We start from the raw sequence: 17,039 nt of genomic DNA on the forward strand, positions 1-17,039 counted from the left end.
ACACTGCAAACACCTGCACATTTACTCCTTTGAGGGAGAAAACCCAGCTAATACCTTTCAGCCACCTTTCAGATTATGTCAGCTTCCACAATAGCTGCTCTCCAGAGCCAGCTCTTCGCCTCCCAAAATGTCTGCGGTCACAAAACGTGCTCTTTGCTGTCCCTCAGCATGTGCAGAGGGATAAACCAGCCCCCGGAGAGGTGACCATCCATTTTCTGTTGGGTGGAGAAACCAGCATGGACTGGCCCTAGACAAGTGATGATGATTCCCTGATGAGGAGAAGCTTAAAAAGGAGTGTGACAATGAAGCAGGTTTGAATGGAGAATCCTGACCAGCATCTGATTGTTCTGGCTCACATAGTGAGGGTTTCACTGTTCCCCAGGGTTTTCTCTAGGCGAGTGACCATGGATGACAAGGGATGTCTTCCTCAACATCAAGAGAAAAAGCACAAAAAAAGCTGCACTGATGTGAATCCCACCCTCCCCTTGCTCCTCCTTTTGCCTGGAGCAGACTGGAAGAGTTGCAAGAGAAGGAAGGAGGACTCGGAGGCCCAGGCTTGGATGCAGCACAGCTTTAATGAGTGTAAAGAGGAAAAGGAGGGGGCTGAGAGGGTGCCCCAGGGGCAGCCACTAAGATGCCGTGGAGCTCCTCCAGGGTGTCCATCTGCCAGCCCGGAAGAGGGAAGGAGGCCAACAGGTTGCCGCTAGGCTGGCGTTGGCAGGCGGTGACAGGAAAAAAGAAGAAGAGATAGAAGAGAGTGGAAGAGGCAACAAATGGACCAAAGATCTAAGTAGAAACCTCCAAAGCTCTATCTCCTTTCCAGCATCATGTTCTGAGGCCTTGGGAGGTTCTTACTCCAGCATGTTGCCAGCAGGTTTAGCAGGGCTGACATCTGTTGCCACAGTAGCGGCTGGTGATGCAGGAGAGGTCACAGCAGGGAGAGTTGATGGGGACTCCGTCACAGCTGAGGATGCTGCCAACAGCAGCAGAGGTGGAGGAGCCCACCAGGGTGTTCTGTGGGAAGGAGCTGAGGATGGGTCCGGGCAGGGTCACCACCACGGGGGAGGGCTGGATGACAACGGTGGAGTTCTGGCACTGCCTGACACAGGGCTCATTGCAGCTGTTGGCCAGCGGGGTCGGGCCGCAGGGCTGGCAGGGCAGGCAGGGCGGGCAGCAGGGCTGACACTTGTCGTAGCAGGACATGTCTCTGGGCCAGAGGTGCACCTGGGAGAGAGGGCAGGGGGAAGCAGAGCACGGGGACACATGAGGAGCACTACTGCACCCAACCACGACGGGAACCAACGCACCTCCTGGACCAGCCAACGCTGCCCACCTCAAAGCCCACGAGACACCTCCACTAAGTCCCAGCCCCTCTCCGCACAAGACCTTCTCTCCCCTTCCCTCTCCCAGGAGAAGCAGCTCCCAGCCCTGGGCTCGCACAGCCCATGTCAGCCGAGGCGTCCATCGGGGAAAGACCTGATCTCAAAGGAGGAGGAGAAGAGGCTTCACACTCACCTGATTCCCAAGGAGCAGGAGGCAAGAGAAGTGGATGAGAGAGCAGAGACTTGCGCTGCCTTTTATAGTCGTCCTGCACTGCCTCAGGCCCAGAGGCACCCTTTGCGGAAGTCCTAATTTTCTGACAAGCTCCTGTCAAATGCAAAACATCCCAGCTAATGGGATGGGCTGTGTCCTGCTTTCCTGCGCTGCCGCCTTTTCATTTCCTGGCTGAAGACACGTGCTTTCCCATTTGAAGGCTTCTCTAAGTGCCGGCATGAGAGGCCTGCCTGAGGATTTCCGGGGCAGAAACACGTCAGCGCCGGCAGAAGACTCAGCTCCAGTGCTGATGGTGCCCTGTGCAGAAAGGTGATGTCACCTGGGTCATTCTTGTGGGCGTGTTTGTGGCAAAGTTGTCTGGAAATGGGCAGCGCTCTCAGGTTGCCCATGGTCAGGATGCCCAAGGACTCCTCTGGGAGAGCACATGGCACGTCCTTCTCCCTTGCTCCCCCCATCTCCCTCTGATGGCCGCTCATTATTGCACACAGGTGGGCTTCTGCTGGCAGGCTTTGACGCTATAGACACATTAACGGTGCTCTCAGGACAGTTTTGGTGGGTTCCTTTCCCTCATCCCCTCTCTGTGCAGTCTCTGCAGGTGCTCAAGGGAATCCATGAGCACTTCTGGGGCCCGGTTCTTCCCTGAGGTTCTTGAGTCGTCTTCTGTTCCTTAATGAAGCCTGGATTGGTCCTTGGCTGTGGAAATTTTTATTCACGTAAGTGTGCGTCATGCTCTCTTGAAGGCACTCTACTGGGCTGACGTGGCAAGAGTTTGGTAGAAGGGGGAGGAAGGCTTCAGGGGTGGTCTCTGATAGGACTCCAGGTGATGTGTCCGTGTCTGCCAGAATCAGTTCCAGTTGGCTCCAAAACAGACTCACTGCTACCCAACGCTGAGCCCATTAGCAACGCTAATGATGCCTCCACGAAAACATATGTGAGAAAGGTCAAAACACTGCGGAGGAAGTGAGGAGTGCACTGAAAAACAAGTGTGAGAAGCAATCCTGCAAACAGCAAGACCAGAGAAGGAGGAAGGGCAGGAGGTGCTCCAGGCAATGATGAAGAGATTCCTGGACAGTCCCTGGGAAAGACCCTAGTGGAGCAGATATCCACACTGCAGCCCATGGAGGATCCCAGACCAGATCAAGGGCAGGTCCTGTGGCCTGTGCAGAGATCTTACTGTTGGGTCAGCCTAAGGAGCAGAAAAGGCCTTGACATGGCAGAAGTGCTGGTCAGCAACAGCTATAGCATCCCTGTGTTGTCAAAACTATTCCTAGGACAAATGCAAAACGTAGCACCACACCAGTTGCTGTGAAGAAACGTGTATCTCTCCCATGTAGTTCCTGGGAAAAACTCTGGTGGAGCAGATATCCACACTGCAGCCCATGAGGTTCCCCGACCAGACCAGGTTTGGGATCTGTGGCCTGTGCAGAGAACCAGCAGAAGCTGGCCCCTGGCAGAAGTGCCTCCCCTGGAGGACCCACACTGCAGCAGTCTTTCCCAGAAGGACTGCAGCCCGTGGACAGGGTCCTCACTGAAGCACATCTAGAAAGGCTGCAGCCTCTGGGAAGGTGTCACGCTGGAGCAGAGGAAAATAATGAGGAGGAAGGAGCGGCAGGAAGGACCTGTTGAGCACTGACAGCAACTGTCCCCGTTCCACATCCCACTGCGCTGCTTGGGGATGGAGGACGTAGAAGAGCCATGACTGGAAGATGAGTTTGTGAAATGGAAGTTTGAAGGATGGAAGTTGAGTTTGTGAAAAACGAGGAGGGGGTGGGGGATGGAGTGATGGTATTTTTAAGTTGCATTTGGCTTTGTCTCACCGTTATGCTGTACTTTTCTTTTGGCACTATGTTAAATGACTCTTCCCGAAGTGAAGACTGTTTTGCCTGTGAGGGGAACTGGTAAGCAATCCCTCCGTCTTTCTCTCAACTCAGGACCTTTTTTGCCTTCCTATCTGCTCCTGTCCTGTTGGGGAGGCAGAGGGAGGGAGCAAGCCGCTGAGTGGGTGTCAGGAAGGCAGGCAAGATGGTGTTGGTTCTGCAACAACTGTGGTAATCAGAAGTGCCAGGAGTGTTTGTCATCTCCATGCTTTTTTTTGGCGCTTTCTGTCTGTGCCATCAGTGGCAGTCTCTTTCTCCCACTCTTGTTCCCCTCAGAGGATGGTGGGCAATGATGTCAATTGGCCTTTGTGCTTGTGTTCCTGGGAAGTCGTGGCAGGTTTACAGCTTTTCTTCCCCAGACACCCATCCCTCGTTGCCCCTCTTTTGCAGCCCATCCCCTCTTTGTGTTTCACAGATAGGTCAGTGCAGAATCTCAGCTGTCTTTGTAGTCCCTAATTTCTGAGGTTCAAGCACTAAAGGTGGTTTCCCATGAGCCGTAGACTTTTCGGCCTTTTCATGTGGTTTTAAAGGAGAAAAAGGTGACTTAAGTGGTAGAGAGAGCAATGCATTTAATTTGATTTTATACTGACTTCACACCACCTGTGGACTAAAGGCAGCTGCTGCATAAGCAAAAAATTTCCTGCATGCTTCTAATGAACTGAAACATCCCAGGTAATGAAATGGCATGTGTTGCTGTTTCCCTCTATGATACATTTCCTCTTCCTGCTTTTATGATCCTTGTTACAGGAAGGTCTCCTGACATTGTTTTCATGTAAGAACTAATGGGCATAAAAGGAGCATTAAGACTCCACAATTTTAATTCTTTTTTAATATTTTCATGCTCCTTTTTTTTATTGTTCTTACATAGATGTTTTCAGAAAGAAATAGAAAGAGACCACACAGACCTTCTCTTCTAGAAGTATTGCATGAAAGAACTTCTGGTATGATGTGGCTTTGAGCCACAGATCTAATGAAAGATGTCCCTTCCCTTGGCAGAGAGGTTGGACAACTTTAAAGGTCTTCTCCAACCCAACCCATTCTATCATTCTATGAAAATGAGGTCTCCGTATGTAGGAATGGACAAAGTACTTGAAGCCACTCAAAGACAGCTAGTTCACTGCTAGAGGAGATTAAATGCTGAAGTACCAGGTGTGGGTAGATAATGTGAATTACGCAGAAAATATTTGGTAAGAAGCGCAAGCAGAATGAGAAGCAAGAAAGTATGTGTTGATTCCTTCTGAGTGAGAAACTGACAGTTAGTACAGGTCATTTGGTGATGCAATAAAAACTGATGGACTCAAACCCTTGTGAGATACTGTTGAAAGCAGTGTGAGCTGCCAGACTTGAGTATCAGGATTGATATGAGCCTGCAATATAAGTTTGTACAGGTACATGGATCAGCATCTTCTACATTATAGAAATTGAGATGGACAATGAGAAGAATGAGTGAACTGATAAATTGATGGATAGCTGGATACACAGATGAGTAAAGATGAGTTTCTGGCTTTGTAGGTCATGAACAGAAGGTCTCTATGCTACAGTCAGAAGCACGCATCCAGATGCTACACATTATAATGCTGCAATGAAATTTCTCACCCAGCAGCTCTTATACCTACATCTTCTGATGAAGGTATATCATCCCTTATCATGTTGCTGAGAAGGGGGAGTTGATGAATGCCTTCTTTAATTTAATGTTTACTGCTCAGACCAGCCCTCAGGAGCTACAGAACTTGGAAGCATCAGAGAAAGTCTGGACAAAGGAAGACTTCCCCTTGGTTCAGGAAGACCAAGAAAAGGAACAGCTGAGTAAACTGGATACCTGCAAGTCCATGGGTACTAATGGGATGCACCCACGAGTTCGGAGAGAGCTGGAAGAAGCCATTGCTGAGCCGCTCTCCATCATCTTTGAAAGGTCCTGGAGAACAGGCAACGTGCCCGAGGACTGGAGGAAAGCCAATGTCATCCCAGTCTTCAAGAAGGGCAAGAAGGAGAACCCAGGAAACTACAGGCCAGTCAGCCTCACCTCCATCCCTGAAAAGATGATGGAACTGCTCATTCTCGACATCATCTCAAAGCATATGAAGGAAAAGAAAGCTATCAGAAGTAGTCAACATAGATTGACCGAGAGGAAGTAATGTCTGACTAACCTGATAGCCTTCTCTGATGGCATCACTGGTTGGATAGATGAGGGGAGGGCAGTGGACGTTGTGTACCTGGACTTCAGCAAGGCTTTGAGGCAGTCTCCCACAGCATCCTCATAGGTAAGCTTAGGAAGTGTGGATTAGAAGAATGGACAGTGAGGTGGATTGAGAACTGGCTGAAAGACAGAGCTCAGAGGGTTGTGATTAGTGGCACAGAGTCTAGTTGGAGGTCTGTAAATAGGGGTCTTCCCCAGGGGTCAGTACTGGGTCTGAAGATGATCAGAGGGATGGAGCACCTCCCCTATGAGGACAGACTGAGCAAGCTGGGGTTGTTCAGCCTGGAGAACAGAAGGCTCTGGGGAAACCTCATAGCAGCCTACCAATATCTGAAGGAGAGCCGGAGAGGGACTCTTTGTCAGAAAGTGTAGTGACAGGACACGGGGTACTGGTTTTAAATTGAAAGAGGGGACATTCAGATTAAATATTATGAAGAAATTCTTTACTGTGAGGGTGGTGAAACACTGGAACATGTTGCCCAGGGAAGTTGTGGATGCCCCATCCCTGGAAGCGTTTAAGGACAGGTTGGATGGTGCTTTGAGCAACCTGCCCCAGTGGAGGTGTCCAGACCCATGGCAGTGGGGTTGGAACTAGATGATCTTTAATCATGCTATGATTCTATGAGAGGTATCAATTTCAAGACATGACTTATCAATGACCTGGATGAAGGGATGGAATGTACCCTCAGCAAGTTTCCTGATGATACAAAGCTGGGAGGTGTGGCTGACACACCAGAAGGCTGCGCCATCGTAGAACAAGACCTGGACAAGTTGGAGAGTTGGGCAGAGAGGAACCTGATGAAATTCAACAAGGGCAAGTGCAGGGTGCTGCCCCTGGGGAGAAATAACCCCATGCACTAGTGCGGCTTGGGGCTGACCTGCTGGAGAGCAGCTCTGAGGAGAAAGACCTGAGAGTCCTGGTGGACAATAGGATGACCATAAGCCAACAATGTCCTCTTGTGGCCAAGAAGGCCAATGGCATCCTGGGGTGCATCACGGAGTGTGGCCAGTAGATCAAGGGAGGTTATCCTGCCCTTGTGTTCTGCCCTGGGGAGGCCGCATCTGGAGTCTTGTGTCCATTTTTGGGCTCCCCAGTTCAAGAAGGACAGGCAACTGCTGGAGAGGGTGCAGCAGAGGGTTACAAAGATGATGAGGGGCCTGGAGCATCTCTCTTACGAGGAGAGGCTTAATGACTTGGGTCTTTTTAGTCTAGAGAAGAGAAGACTGAGGGGTGATCTGATCAGTGCTTATAAATACTTAAAGGGTGGGTGTCAAGAAGATGCGGCCAGTCTTTTTTCCATGGTGCCCAGGGATAGGACAAGAGGAAATGGGCACAAACTTGAATATGAGAAGTTCCACCTATGCATGAGGAGAAACTTCTTTACTTTGAGGGTGGTGGATAATTGGAACGGGCTGTCCAGAAAGGTGGTGGAGTCTCCTTCTCTGGAGACATTCAAAACCTGCCTGGACACGTTCATACACAACCTGCTCTAGGTGGTTCTGTTTTGGCAGGGGGGGTTGGACTATATGATCTCCAGAGGTCCCTTCTAACCCCATACCATTTTATGATTCTGTGATTCTGTGATCCTACTATATTTAGTGTTGGTGCAACCTCATTTTGAGTAGCGCATGCAGTTCAAGAAGGATATTAAAGTACTTGAAAGTGTCCAGAGGAGGGCAACAGAGCTGGCAAAAGGGCTGGAAGGAATGTCCTATCAGTAGAGGCCAAGGACTTTGGGTTTGTTTAGTTTGGAGAAGAGGAGCCTGAGGGGTGACCTCATGCCACTCCACAGCTTGCTGAGGAGCAGAAGTGGAGAGGGAGATGCTGATCTTTTCTCCCTGAAACCCAGTGACAGGACATGTGGGAATGGTTCAAAACTGCAGCAGGGGAAGTTCAGACTTGACATTGGGAAGCATTTCTTTACTGAAAAGGTGATCAAATACTGAAATGGATTTCCTAGAGAGGTTGTTGATACCAGTCACTGTTTAAGAGACATTTAGACAACACCATGCTTTAAATTTTGCTCAGCTCTGAAGTGGTCTGGCAGCTGGACTAATGATCATTGTATGTCCCTTCCAGCTGAAACTAAACTATTCTATTCTATTCTATTCTATTCTATTCTATTCTATTCTATTCTTTTTCCATCATGCCTTCTGATGCCCCTTGCTTGACCAGTATTGGCAACACAGGCAGGATATCACCCACATTATCCTTGCAAGGTTTCAGTCTCTCAAGTCGCAATTGGTGGACCCAAGGGGCTGTGGGACTTTTGCCCACTTTCAAAAGATATTTGCATGATTTTCTGTTGCTGTCAGATGACCTGGATGTTGAGTCTCCCTGAGAGTCTTGAAGAGCCATGGCATTGCTCATGTGTTTGCTGTCGGCGATCAGTGAGTTACCATATAGGCATGTTGTTGTTTATCTTTCTTATTGTCTCAATAAAATTTGATTTATATGCTGTCAGATTCCATTACTGTTCAAACCACACTTTCTCTTAAAAATATAGAATATAATAGAAAGGCTGTGGACACCCTACTCCTGACTCTTGGGAGCCCAGGATCCATCACTGCGTAGGCTCTGCTGTTCCATTCTGCGTGTAGATTTTATAAAAATTTACAATCATTAGTGCAAGCACTTCTTCCTTTTATTCGTCCTTTTCCTCTAATATATTCAACATCACTGTTCTGTTTTCAGAGCAGTCATGGAGAAGTGCAGGCAGAAGACATGAAATAACCTCCTCAGTTAATGTGCTCACCATTTCTGTGTTTCTTTGACCACAGTTGGGTTTGGAAAGCTGGAAGCACTCTGTGGCTGCAGAAGATCAGGGAAGAGTTCCTTATGTCCTCATCAGCATGGCTTCTGGCACAGCCTCATGCCATGAATGGCTCATCTTGCCCAGACCTTATCCCATGTTAGCAGAGAAAATTGCTGGCAAATTGCTGGACCATTTTTACCTTTGCCCCAGTCTTCAAAGAAAGGAGAGACTTCTCACCATGGGATCTTCCTCCAAAGGCCTGAGTCTGAAGCAACCAATTCATGTGGAGCCAGGCACCTTTCAGCTTCTTGATGTAGCTTGGACTGTGCTGTAGACGCCTAGAAAGGACGCCTGGTGGCCAATGGCTGAAGGTGAGTCAGCATTGTACCATTGTGGCAAATCAAACCCACCGCAATCTGAGAAGTCTTAGCAAAAGTGTGGCCAACAAACCCAGGGAATCGATCCTTTTCCTCTGTTTGGCACTCCTGAGACCATGCCTGGGGTCCTGTGTTCACTTTGGGGATCCTCAGTGTGTAGGAAGGATATTGACATGTGGGAACAAGTCCAGCAGAAGCCCCCAAGGCACTCAGGGGGCATGAGGACAAGCCAGGCTAAGAGACCTTTAGGAAAAGAAGGCTCAAGGGAGACCTTCTGGGTATCTATGTGCTCTAGGGATGTGGAAAAGATGGGTCGAAGCATTTCTCAAAGTGTACAGTGAAAGGATGAGAAGCAACGGACAAAATTTAGAACCTGGAAAATTCTATTTAGACATTAGAAACTTTCCTTTTGCTTGTTTTTTTTGACCCTGAAAATTCTCAAACACTGGAGTGGGTTTTCTAGAGATGTCATGCAGGCTCTGGCCTTGGAAATTTTCAGATCTTGGGCATAGCCCTGACCATCCTGATCTAATGAGATTTGCTCTGAGCAGGGACTTGGAATGGGTGACCTGCAGAGAGCCTGTCAGCCTTCTATAGTTCTTTGGAAAAAGTAAAAATAGTTTAATTGATTTCTTTCTTAAAGGATAAAAGTAAGGAAAGGATTAATGCAGATTAAATTTGTTTTTAAGAAACTAGGAATGGAAGGGTTGTTATCAAGTGGAAAGGCTGGTTTTGTTGTTTGTTTCTGGGTTTGTGGGTTTTTTTTTTCCAGTGAGTTTTTGAAGAGACTGTTTTATGAGATGGAATGGGACAATGTGACAGGAATCATCATTTATTGATTTCTGAGGTATCTCCCTTTGGACAGAGGGAGAAAGTCTCCAGTGCCTGGGGGGGCTAAGTGGGACAGTTGGTGCCAGCAGGGTTTTGGAGTGTTGATCATTCTGTTTCTGAGAACTGCAGCCTTGAGTGTACTGACAGGAGCTTGGAACTAGACATCCTGCGGGTGCGGGAGAAGCCAACCCCATCAAGGGCTTGAGGTTAGTGGGACAAGAGACAAAAGCATATGAAAGGAAAGACTCCCAAGGCGTTGCACCGGAGGATGTGTCAGAGAGGTTGGTCTATCCCTCTTTTACTCCTCACTTGGGAAAAGCAGAAAATAATTCTGCATTCGCTTTTCCTCTGTTATGTAGCCTAGGACAGAAGAGTGTTATGGTCCTTTCCTGTCCACCTTAGGTACATGGAATGACAAGCTGCAGCAAGCTTTGTGGTGGTGTACTCCCAGAAGACTCCTAAAGAGAGCTGCCTTGTCTGGATGAGGTTGGGTGCATCTTGGAACCATCCATATCTGCTGTAATCCAGTTTTCTCTCTGTGAGTGTAAAGTGCCCTTTTTTCTTAGGAAATAAGGAAAATGCAGATGCTGCTCATGATGATGATGATCATTATTGCATAGATTTGATGAAAGCTTTTTTAGACTCTAAAGTTGGTGCAGCCTGGTTCCTCTCTGGGGTTGCAGATTATCCTGCCAGAACAGGACACACAGCCAGATTCTGATGATAGACCTGTTGGCCTGGGGCACCTGGTGGTGTTGCCCGTGGCTGCATTGGCAGGAAAGGGCCCAGCTGCTCCCAACCCTGAAATCTTTGGCTGGTCACTGGAGGGCTTCACTTGCATGAGGACATGCTATAGCTTTCTCTTTCTCTCCCTCCCTCTGAACACATTGAGGACATTTCCCTGTGAAGGCTGCCTTCTCCACTCCCAAGTCCTGAGGGAGCATTGAAGAGTGCATTTTGGCCCCACCCTCAGAAACAGCAGGGGCAGAGGAAGCAGCAGTCCACCTCATGGCTTCCATGGAGCACATCACACAGTGGGACAGGCTGATCCAGAGGTTTGGAGTTAGACAGAATCTAGAAGGATACAGAGTTATTAGTTTACATCAGGCATTATTCACACATGAAACTTGTTGAAACTTCAGATTTGACAGGCAGAAAGAAGGTGTCCTTTTGTGTGCTGAACAGAGTGAGAAAAAACCTGCAAAATGGAAATGGCAATGATGTTTTAAAATCCTTTGGGGAAAATTTGGACAGAAACCCAAACTACTCAACATCAAGATTGTAAGACAACCAAAGTTGTGTAGTTACCTCTTTTCTCCAGCTTATAATATGTCCTTTTGTGTTTTTATTGGTGAAGATAAGGCCACTGTCTCATGGAATCACGCCAAAGCGTACATGACCCTGGAGTACAACACTGACTGTTCTGTAACTTGCTTCACAGCAGGATAGAGCTTTACGAACATTCAGGTACACTGCCAGACCTTGCCTTGACACAGCCTCTGTGGTATCTGTGAGTCATCCAGGAAAGTGGGACTACCCTGCTCAGTGAGTTGACAGGCAAGTGTCTACTAGATGACCATATAGTGGAGTTTGTCATCAGGCCCTAAATCTTATAGCTTCTTGCAGTCTAGAGAAAAGTGTAACTTATAGATTAAAGGCATCACTCTAAAATACAACAAACAGAGGAAAGATCAATTTTGAGACACTGTGAGATCTCATGTTGAATTGCAGTGTAAATCTAGATAGTGACAACCTTATAATGATCATGACAGGGCAGCACTGTATCACCAGAAATAAGCATAAATGGGCAATAGAAACCAAGGCCCCTTTGGAAGATGCAGAAGGTGTTCTATGACAAAAGAGTACTGACTGAAAATGTAAGTCTCCTTTAAGCCTTTTGATCACAGGCATACACTGGAAGTACATCTTTTCTGCGATCCTAGAAAGGCATAGCAACTGTGGGATAAAGTTTTTCTTGTAAAAAGTCATTTGGAGAATCACAGAATGGTTGAGGTTGGAAGGGACCACTAGAAGTCACCTTGTCCAACCATCCTTCTGAAGCAGGGTCACGTAGAGCAAGTTGCCCATAACTATGTCCTGATGGATATTGAATCACCAAGGAAGGTGACTCCACAACATCTCTGGGCAGTCTGTTCCAGTGTTTAGTCACCTTCACAGTAAAAAAAGTATTTCCTGATGTTTCAGATAAGTCTCCCTCTGTTTCAGCCTGTTGTCACTGCCTGTGGTCCTGTCATTGGGCACCACTGAGAAGAATCTTCTTTGCACCTTCCCTACCGTTATTTATATATGTAGTGTATTGGATTTGATGACAAGGATTTGGTAGTAGAGGGAGTTCCAGGCGTGGCTTCTGTGAGAAGATTCCAGAGGTTTCCCCTATGTTGGATGGAGCCATTTCCAGCCGTCTCCAAGAGGGACCTGATGCTGGCCAAAGCTGAGCCAATCAGCAACCTTGGTAGCACTTCTCTGATAACATATTTAAGAAGAGGTAAAAAAACTACTGTGCAACAGCAGCTGGGAGAGAGGAGTGAGAATATGTGAGAGAAAACAACTATGAAGACACCAAGGTCAGTAGCAAAGGAGTGGGAGGTGGCATGGGAGCAGGTATGTAAAGCAGATACACAAAGATTCCCCTGCTGCCCATGGAGGTCCATGGTGGAGCAGATATCCACCCCGCAGCCTATGGAGGACCCCATGCAAGAGCAGGTGGATGTACCTAAAAGAAGCTGTGACCCCACAGAAGCCTGGAAGAGGTTCCTGGCAGGAACTGTGGTCCCATGGAGAGGAGCCCATGCAGGAGCAGGTTTTCAGGTAGGACTGTGGCCCCACAGGGGACCCACACTGGAACAGTGTGTTCCAGAAGGACTGCAGCCTGTGGAAATGAATCATGCTGGAGCAGTTTGTGAGGAACTACAGACAATGGGAATGACAGACGTTGGAGAAGTTTGTGAAGGACTGTCTTCCATGGGTGGGACCCCCACACAATCTGGGGAAGAGTGTTAGGAGAAAGGAGCAAAGAAACAACATGTGATGGACTGACTGCAACCCACATTCCCTGTTCCCCTGTGCCACTTGAGGGGAGGAGGTAGAGAAGTCAGGAGTGAAGGTGAGACTGGGAAGAAGAGAGGAGTGGGAGAAAGTAGTTTTAGGTCTTCCATCATCCTGCTCTGATTTTGATTGGCAATAAATTAAATCAATTTCCCTAAGTCAAATCTGTGTTGCACATAACAGTAATTTCTGAGTGATTTCCCTGTCCTTATTTAGACCCATGAGCCTTTCATCATATTTTCTCCCCATGCCCAGTTGAGGAGGGGGAGTGATAGAGCATCTTGGTGGGCACCTGGCAGCCAGCTAAGGCCAACCCACCACACGCTAAGATAACCCTCTGAGCTTTCTCTTCTATAGGGTAACCTGTTGCAGTTCTCTCAGCCTTACCTCATAGGAGAGATACCCCAGTCCCTTAGTTATCTTTGTAACCCCTCAAGCGTCCATATCTCGCTTGTACTTAGCAGCCCAGAACTGGAACCGGTGTTCCAGGTGTCACCTCACCAGAACTGAGTAGAGGGGAAGGATCATCTCCCTCTACCTGCTGATAACAGTCCTCTTCCCGTAGCCCAGGTCACTGTCAGCCTTCTTGAGGAAAGTGCACATTTCTGCCTCATGATCAACTTGATGTCCAGCAGGAACAACCCAGGTCCCTTTCTGCAAAGCTGCTTTCCCACTGAGCAGCACCCAGCACAGAGAAACGACCCTGTCCTCTATCTTGGTCCTGTGGTTCTGGCTGTGTGTGGGATCTGTGTCAGGGCAAAACCCCCACACCACAGGACCGCAGGGTCTGCACTTGTGGGAAGGCCCTTGTCTGTGTGTGTGGAACAGCGGTGCTGCAGAGCTCAAGCACCGCTTCAGTTCCAGGGTGCTGGGAATGCTGAAGGAGCTTGGTGCCTGGGGGAAGACACCCCACCGTGTGCACTGTGGTTGAACTGGTGTGTGCCATGTGCCATTCAGAGACAACTCACAGATCCTGCTGAGCACATAATCACATCCCACTGTCGGTGCCATATCTCCACAGAGCTGGGAATGTCTCCTCTTAAACAACACCTTTCCAGAGCAGGGTTGGGTTGTGGCACCTGTGGTGCCATAGAGTTTCTGGGCCTCAAAAAAGCTGTTCTCTGCTTGGGGAAGACAAAGCAGCACAGCACAGAGCAGTGTTGTATCTCTGGGTACCTGCCTTCATCCAAGGGGGCGTTGTGTTCACTGAGACAGGGGACTCCAGTATGTAACCTGCTGTAGCTGATACCAGTACTGACTTGTGAACACCTCAGCCCTACAAATGTTGGCCACAGATGGACCATGCCAGATGCTGGAGGATGATAGGGCAGCATGGGGAAGCTGGCCCTGCTGCTCATGCCATAGCATGCTGACCGTGGTCTCTAAATCAGGTGATAGAGGGAAGGAGCAGGTGGAATAGGGACCGTGGGCCATCCCCAAAACTATTTACCAGTTCTCAATTCCTGCCGTCCTATGGGAACACTGTCTTCTGAGCCTGCTTGCACAACACAGCTCCACAAAAAGCAAGAGGAACACTCTTCCCCAAGCATTTGTGGGATTGCTGACCTCCTAGTGCCTCCTACACACCCACAGTTCCTCTCTGGAGGACAGCAGTTGTCAGGATTCCAGTTCACATGAAATGGTCCATGGCCAAGGGGGTATTTCTGAGCAAAGTCTCAGCAAGGCAAAGACTGATCACCATGGGCAGTGGAGTAACTAGGGATGTCTTCCTCAGCTTCAACAGGCAGTGTCTGAAAGAGGACTCTCTGCAGTGTGTCCCACCCTCCAATGCCTCGAGGAGTGATGAAGGGTTCCTCTGTGCTCCCACGAAATTCCTCATGCAAAGCAACAGCTTTCTCCTTCTGCAGACAGTGTGCATATGGAAAGACCACATAAAGGACACAGGCAGGGTTGCAGCAATTGTTTAATGAGTCTAAAGAGGGAAATGAGGTCATGGCAAGTGGAGGCCCCCAGTGTGAGGACCATAAGGAGCAGACAAGAATGTGTTCCCCTTTTCCTGAGGCAGAGTTCCCACAGGGCATCTATTGACCTGCGCAGCAAAAGGACACCTGTCGCCTAGCAGTTCCCTCCAGGTTGGTTTCTGGAATCTCACAACAGACTTTGAGGGGAACACAAGAAAACAAAGAAAAGAGACAAAAAGGGTGAGTGGAAGACAGGAACATGCAGGGTAGACATTGGCTGTGTTTTCAGAGAGCCCAGGTTGACATCTTCATGTCTGCCCTTGCAGGGCAAGCCAGAGATGGTCATCTGCCCTTAAAACAATGACATTTAGTTTGATCCTCTGTCCAGCATGAAGTTCTGAGTTCCAAGGAATCCTTGTCTGAGGCCATTGAAAGCATCTTTAGCAGGGAGGGCATCTGCTGCCACAGTAGCGGCTGGTGATGCAGGACAGGTCACAGCACCCAGAGTTGATGTCTGCCCTTGCAGGGCAAGCCAGAGATGGTCATCTGCCCTTAAAACAATGACATTTAGTTTGATCCTCTGTCCAGCATGAAGTTCTGAGTTCCAAGGAATCCTTGTCTGAGGCCATTGAAAGCATCTTTAGCAGGGAGGGCATCTGCTGCCACAGTAGCGGCTGGTGATGCAGGACAGGTCACAGCACCCAGAGTTGATGGGCACTCCATCACAGCTGAGGATGCTGCCAACAGCAGCGGAGGTGGAGGATCCCACCACGGTGTTCTGAGGGAAGGAGCTGAGGATGGGGCCGGGCAGGGTCACCACCACGGGGGAGGGCTGGATGACGACGGTGGAGTTCTGGCACTGCCTGACACAGGGCTCATTGCAGCTGTTGGCCAGCGGGGTCGGGCCGCAGGGCTGGCAGCAGGGCTGGCACTGGTTGTAGCAAGACATGTCTCTGGGCAAGTGTTACACCTGGGAGACAGGGTAAAGAGGAAATAAAACATGGAGATGCATGAACAGGAGGCTGTCACCACAGTGGGGACCCAAGGCACAGGCAGGGCCAGGAGATGGAGTCTGTGCAGAGATTTATGAGGGCTTCTTTGCATCATCCTGCCAGGGTCCCAGAAGAGCCATCAGGTATTTTGTGGCTATTTCCCTGCTTGTAGTCCAAAAGCAACATTTCTAGCATCCTTCCCTGCCCAACCTTCTCCCCACTTCCCTCTCCCATGACAAGAAGCCCCAAGATCTGCCATAGAAGAGAACAGGTATCAGCTGAGATATCCATCAAGGTAAGACCTTCCTTTAGGGAAAGCAGAGAAGGAGAAGGGGCTTCATACTCACCTGACTCCCAAGGAGAAGGAGGCAAGAGAAGTAGATGTGAGAGCGAGGAGCTGGGCTGGCTTTTATATTGGACCTTAACAGCCCCAGGCTGCCAGAGACATCCGTTGCAGAGGTGATTATTTGCTGACAAGCTCATCTTGAATGCAAAACGTCCCAGCTAATGCTATGGGCTCTGTTTTGGCTTCCTGAATTGCTGTTTTCTCATTTCCTGTTTTATGCTAGGCCCATTCCCCAGTGGAGGCATCTGTTGCATGACAGGATGAAAGGTCCAAGCATTTCCGGAAAACACACAGTGTGGGCAGAGGACTCATCTCACTTGCTAGTAGAGTCCAGTAAAGGCAAATGATGTCAGTCTGGGTCACCCCTTTGGGGCTCTTTGGGGCCCAATTGTCAAGAAGTGGCTCAGCTCCACAGTTTGACTTTATTCCACCCATCACTTCTGCTAGGAAAATTCAGCTGGCCTGTTTTGCCTTCTACTTATCTGCACCAGGAAGAGGAGTGTGAATCCTATGTCTGGGTCCTTGTCCTTCTCCAGAATGTTCTAGCCCTGCCACAAGTATCCCCTGACGTTCACAGCAGGTTATGGTCCTATGTGTGTTCTTGTCTTGTGTACACTTGTGTGCAGCTGAGTTTGTGTGAATGCAAAAATGTGTGCATGATTCCATGCTGTTCTGCATGAGTGTGTGTGTGTGTGTTTCTCTCCTCATGACGGGTTGTGCTGCTCTTCTTCAGTCCTCCTTTTCCCACTGCTCCAAAGCTTACACTCTACTGATGATGATTACAGGCTCCAAGAAGGACTCTTTTACACCAATTTGGATCTGTAGTTTAATTCATTGTAAACAATATCAGGAATGCCTCAGCATGGCTGGAAGTCTCCATTCCTTGCTTCTCCAGACTAGGACACAGCTCTCCACAGGTCTAGGGAGTTCAATAGAATTGGGTTTGCTTTATGGACAGGGAGAAAGGCTGAGAAATCCTGCCAACCTCATTCGGTCTGTACCCAAGTGGATCTGCTTCCAGTGAAGTGTCAGTGCTATCTGGTGTGAGACACAGACCTGCCTGATGTCCAAATCAATGTCAGATGTACCTGTGCAGCTTATCAGCCTGGTGCTGTGTCAGG

General features: G+C 48.8%; 2 protein-coding genes across 2 annotated transcripts; both read right to left on the bottom strand.

The window, feature by feature from the left end:
* Positions 1-556: 556 nt before the first annotated feature.
* On the bottom strand, positions 557-13,261 carry LOC106896440 (feather keratin Cos1-1/Cos1-3/Cos2-1-like). The gene is made up of 3 exons (XM_014956456.1): positions 13,197-13,261; positions 1,516-1,615; positions 557-1,224 (listed from the first exon to the last, which is right to left on the bottom strand). The coding sequence occupies exons 1-3, from the start codon at positions 13,259-13,261 to the stop codon at positions 877-879; spliced, it is 513 nt and encodes a 170-aa protein (XP_014811942.1). The 3' UTR covers positions 557-876.
* A 1,959-nt stretch (positions 13,262-15,220) lies between these two features.
* On the bottom strand, positions 15,221-15,566 carry LOC106896450 (feather keratin Cos2-3). The gene has a single exon (XM_014956462.1). The coding sequence runs from the start codon at positions 15,527-15,529 to the stop codon at positions 15,221-15,223; it is 309 nt and encodes a 102-aa protein (XP_014811948.1). The 5' UTR covers positions 15,530-15,566.
* Positions 15,567-17,039: the final 1,473 nt, after the last annotated feature.

Source organism: Calidris pugnax, unplaced genomic scaffold (assembly GCF_001431845.1).
Source record: "Calidris pugnax isolate Ruff unplaced genomic scaffold, ASM143184v1 scaffold333, whole genome shotgun sequence".
In the NCBI taxonomy this organism is placed as follows: Eukaryota; Metazoa; Chordata; class Aves; order Charadriiformes; family Scolopacidae; genus Calidris; species Calidris pugnax.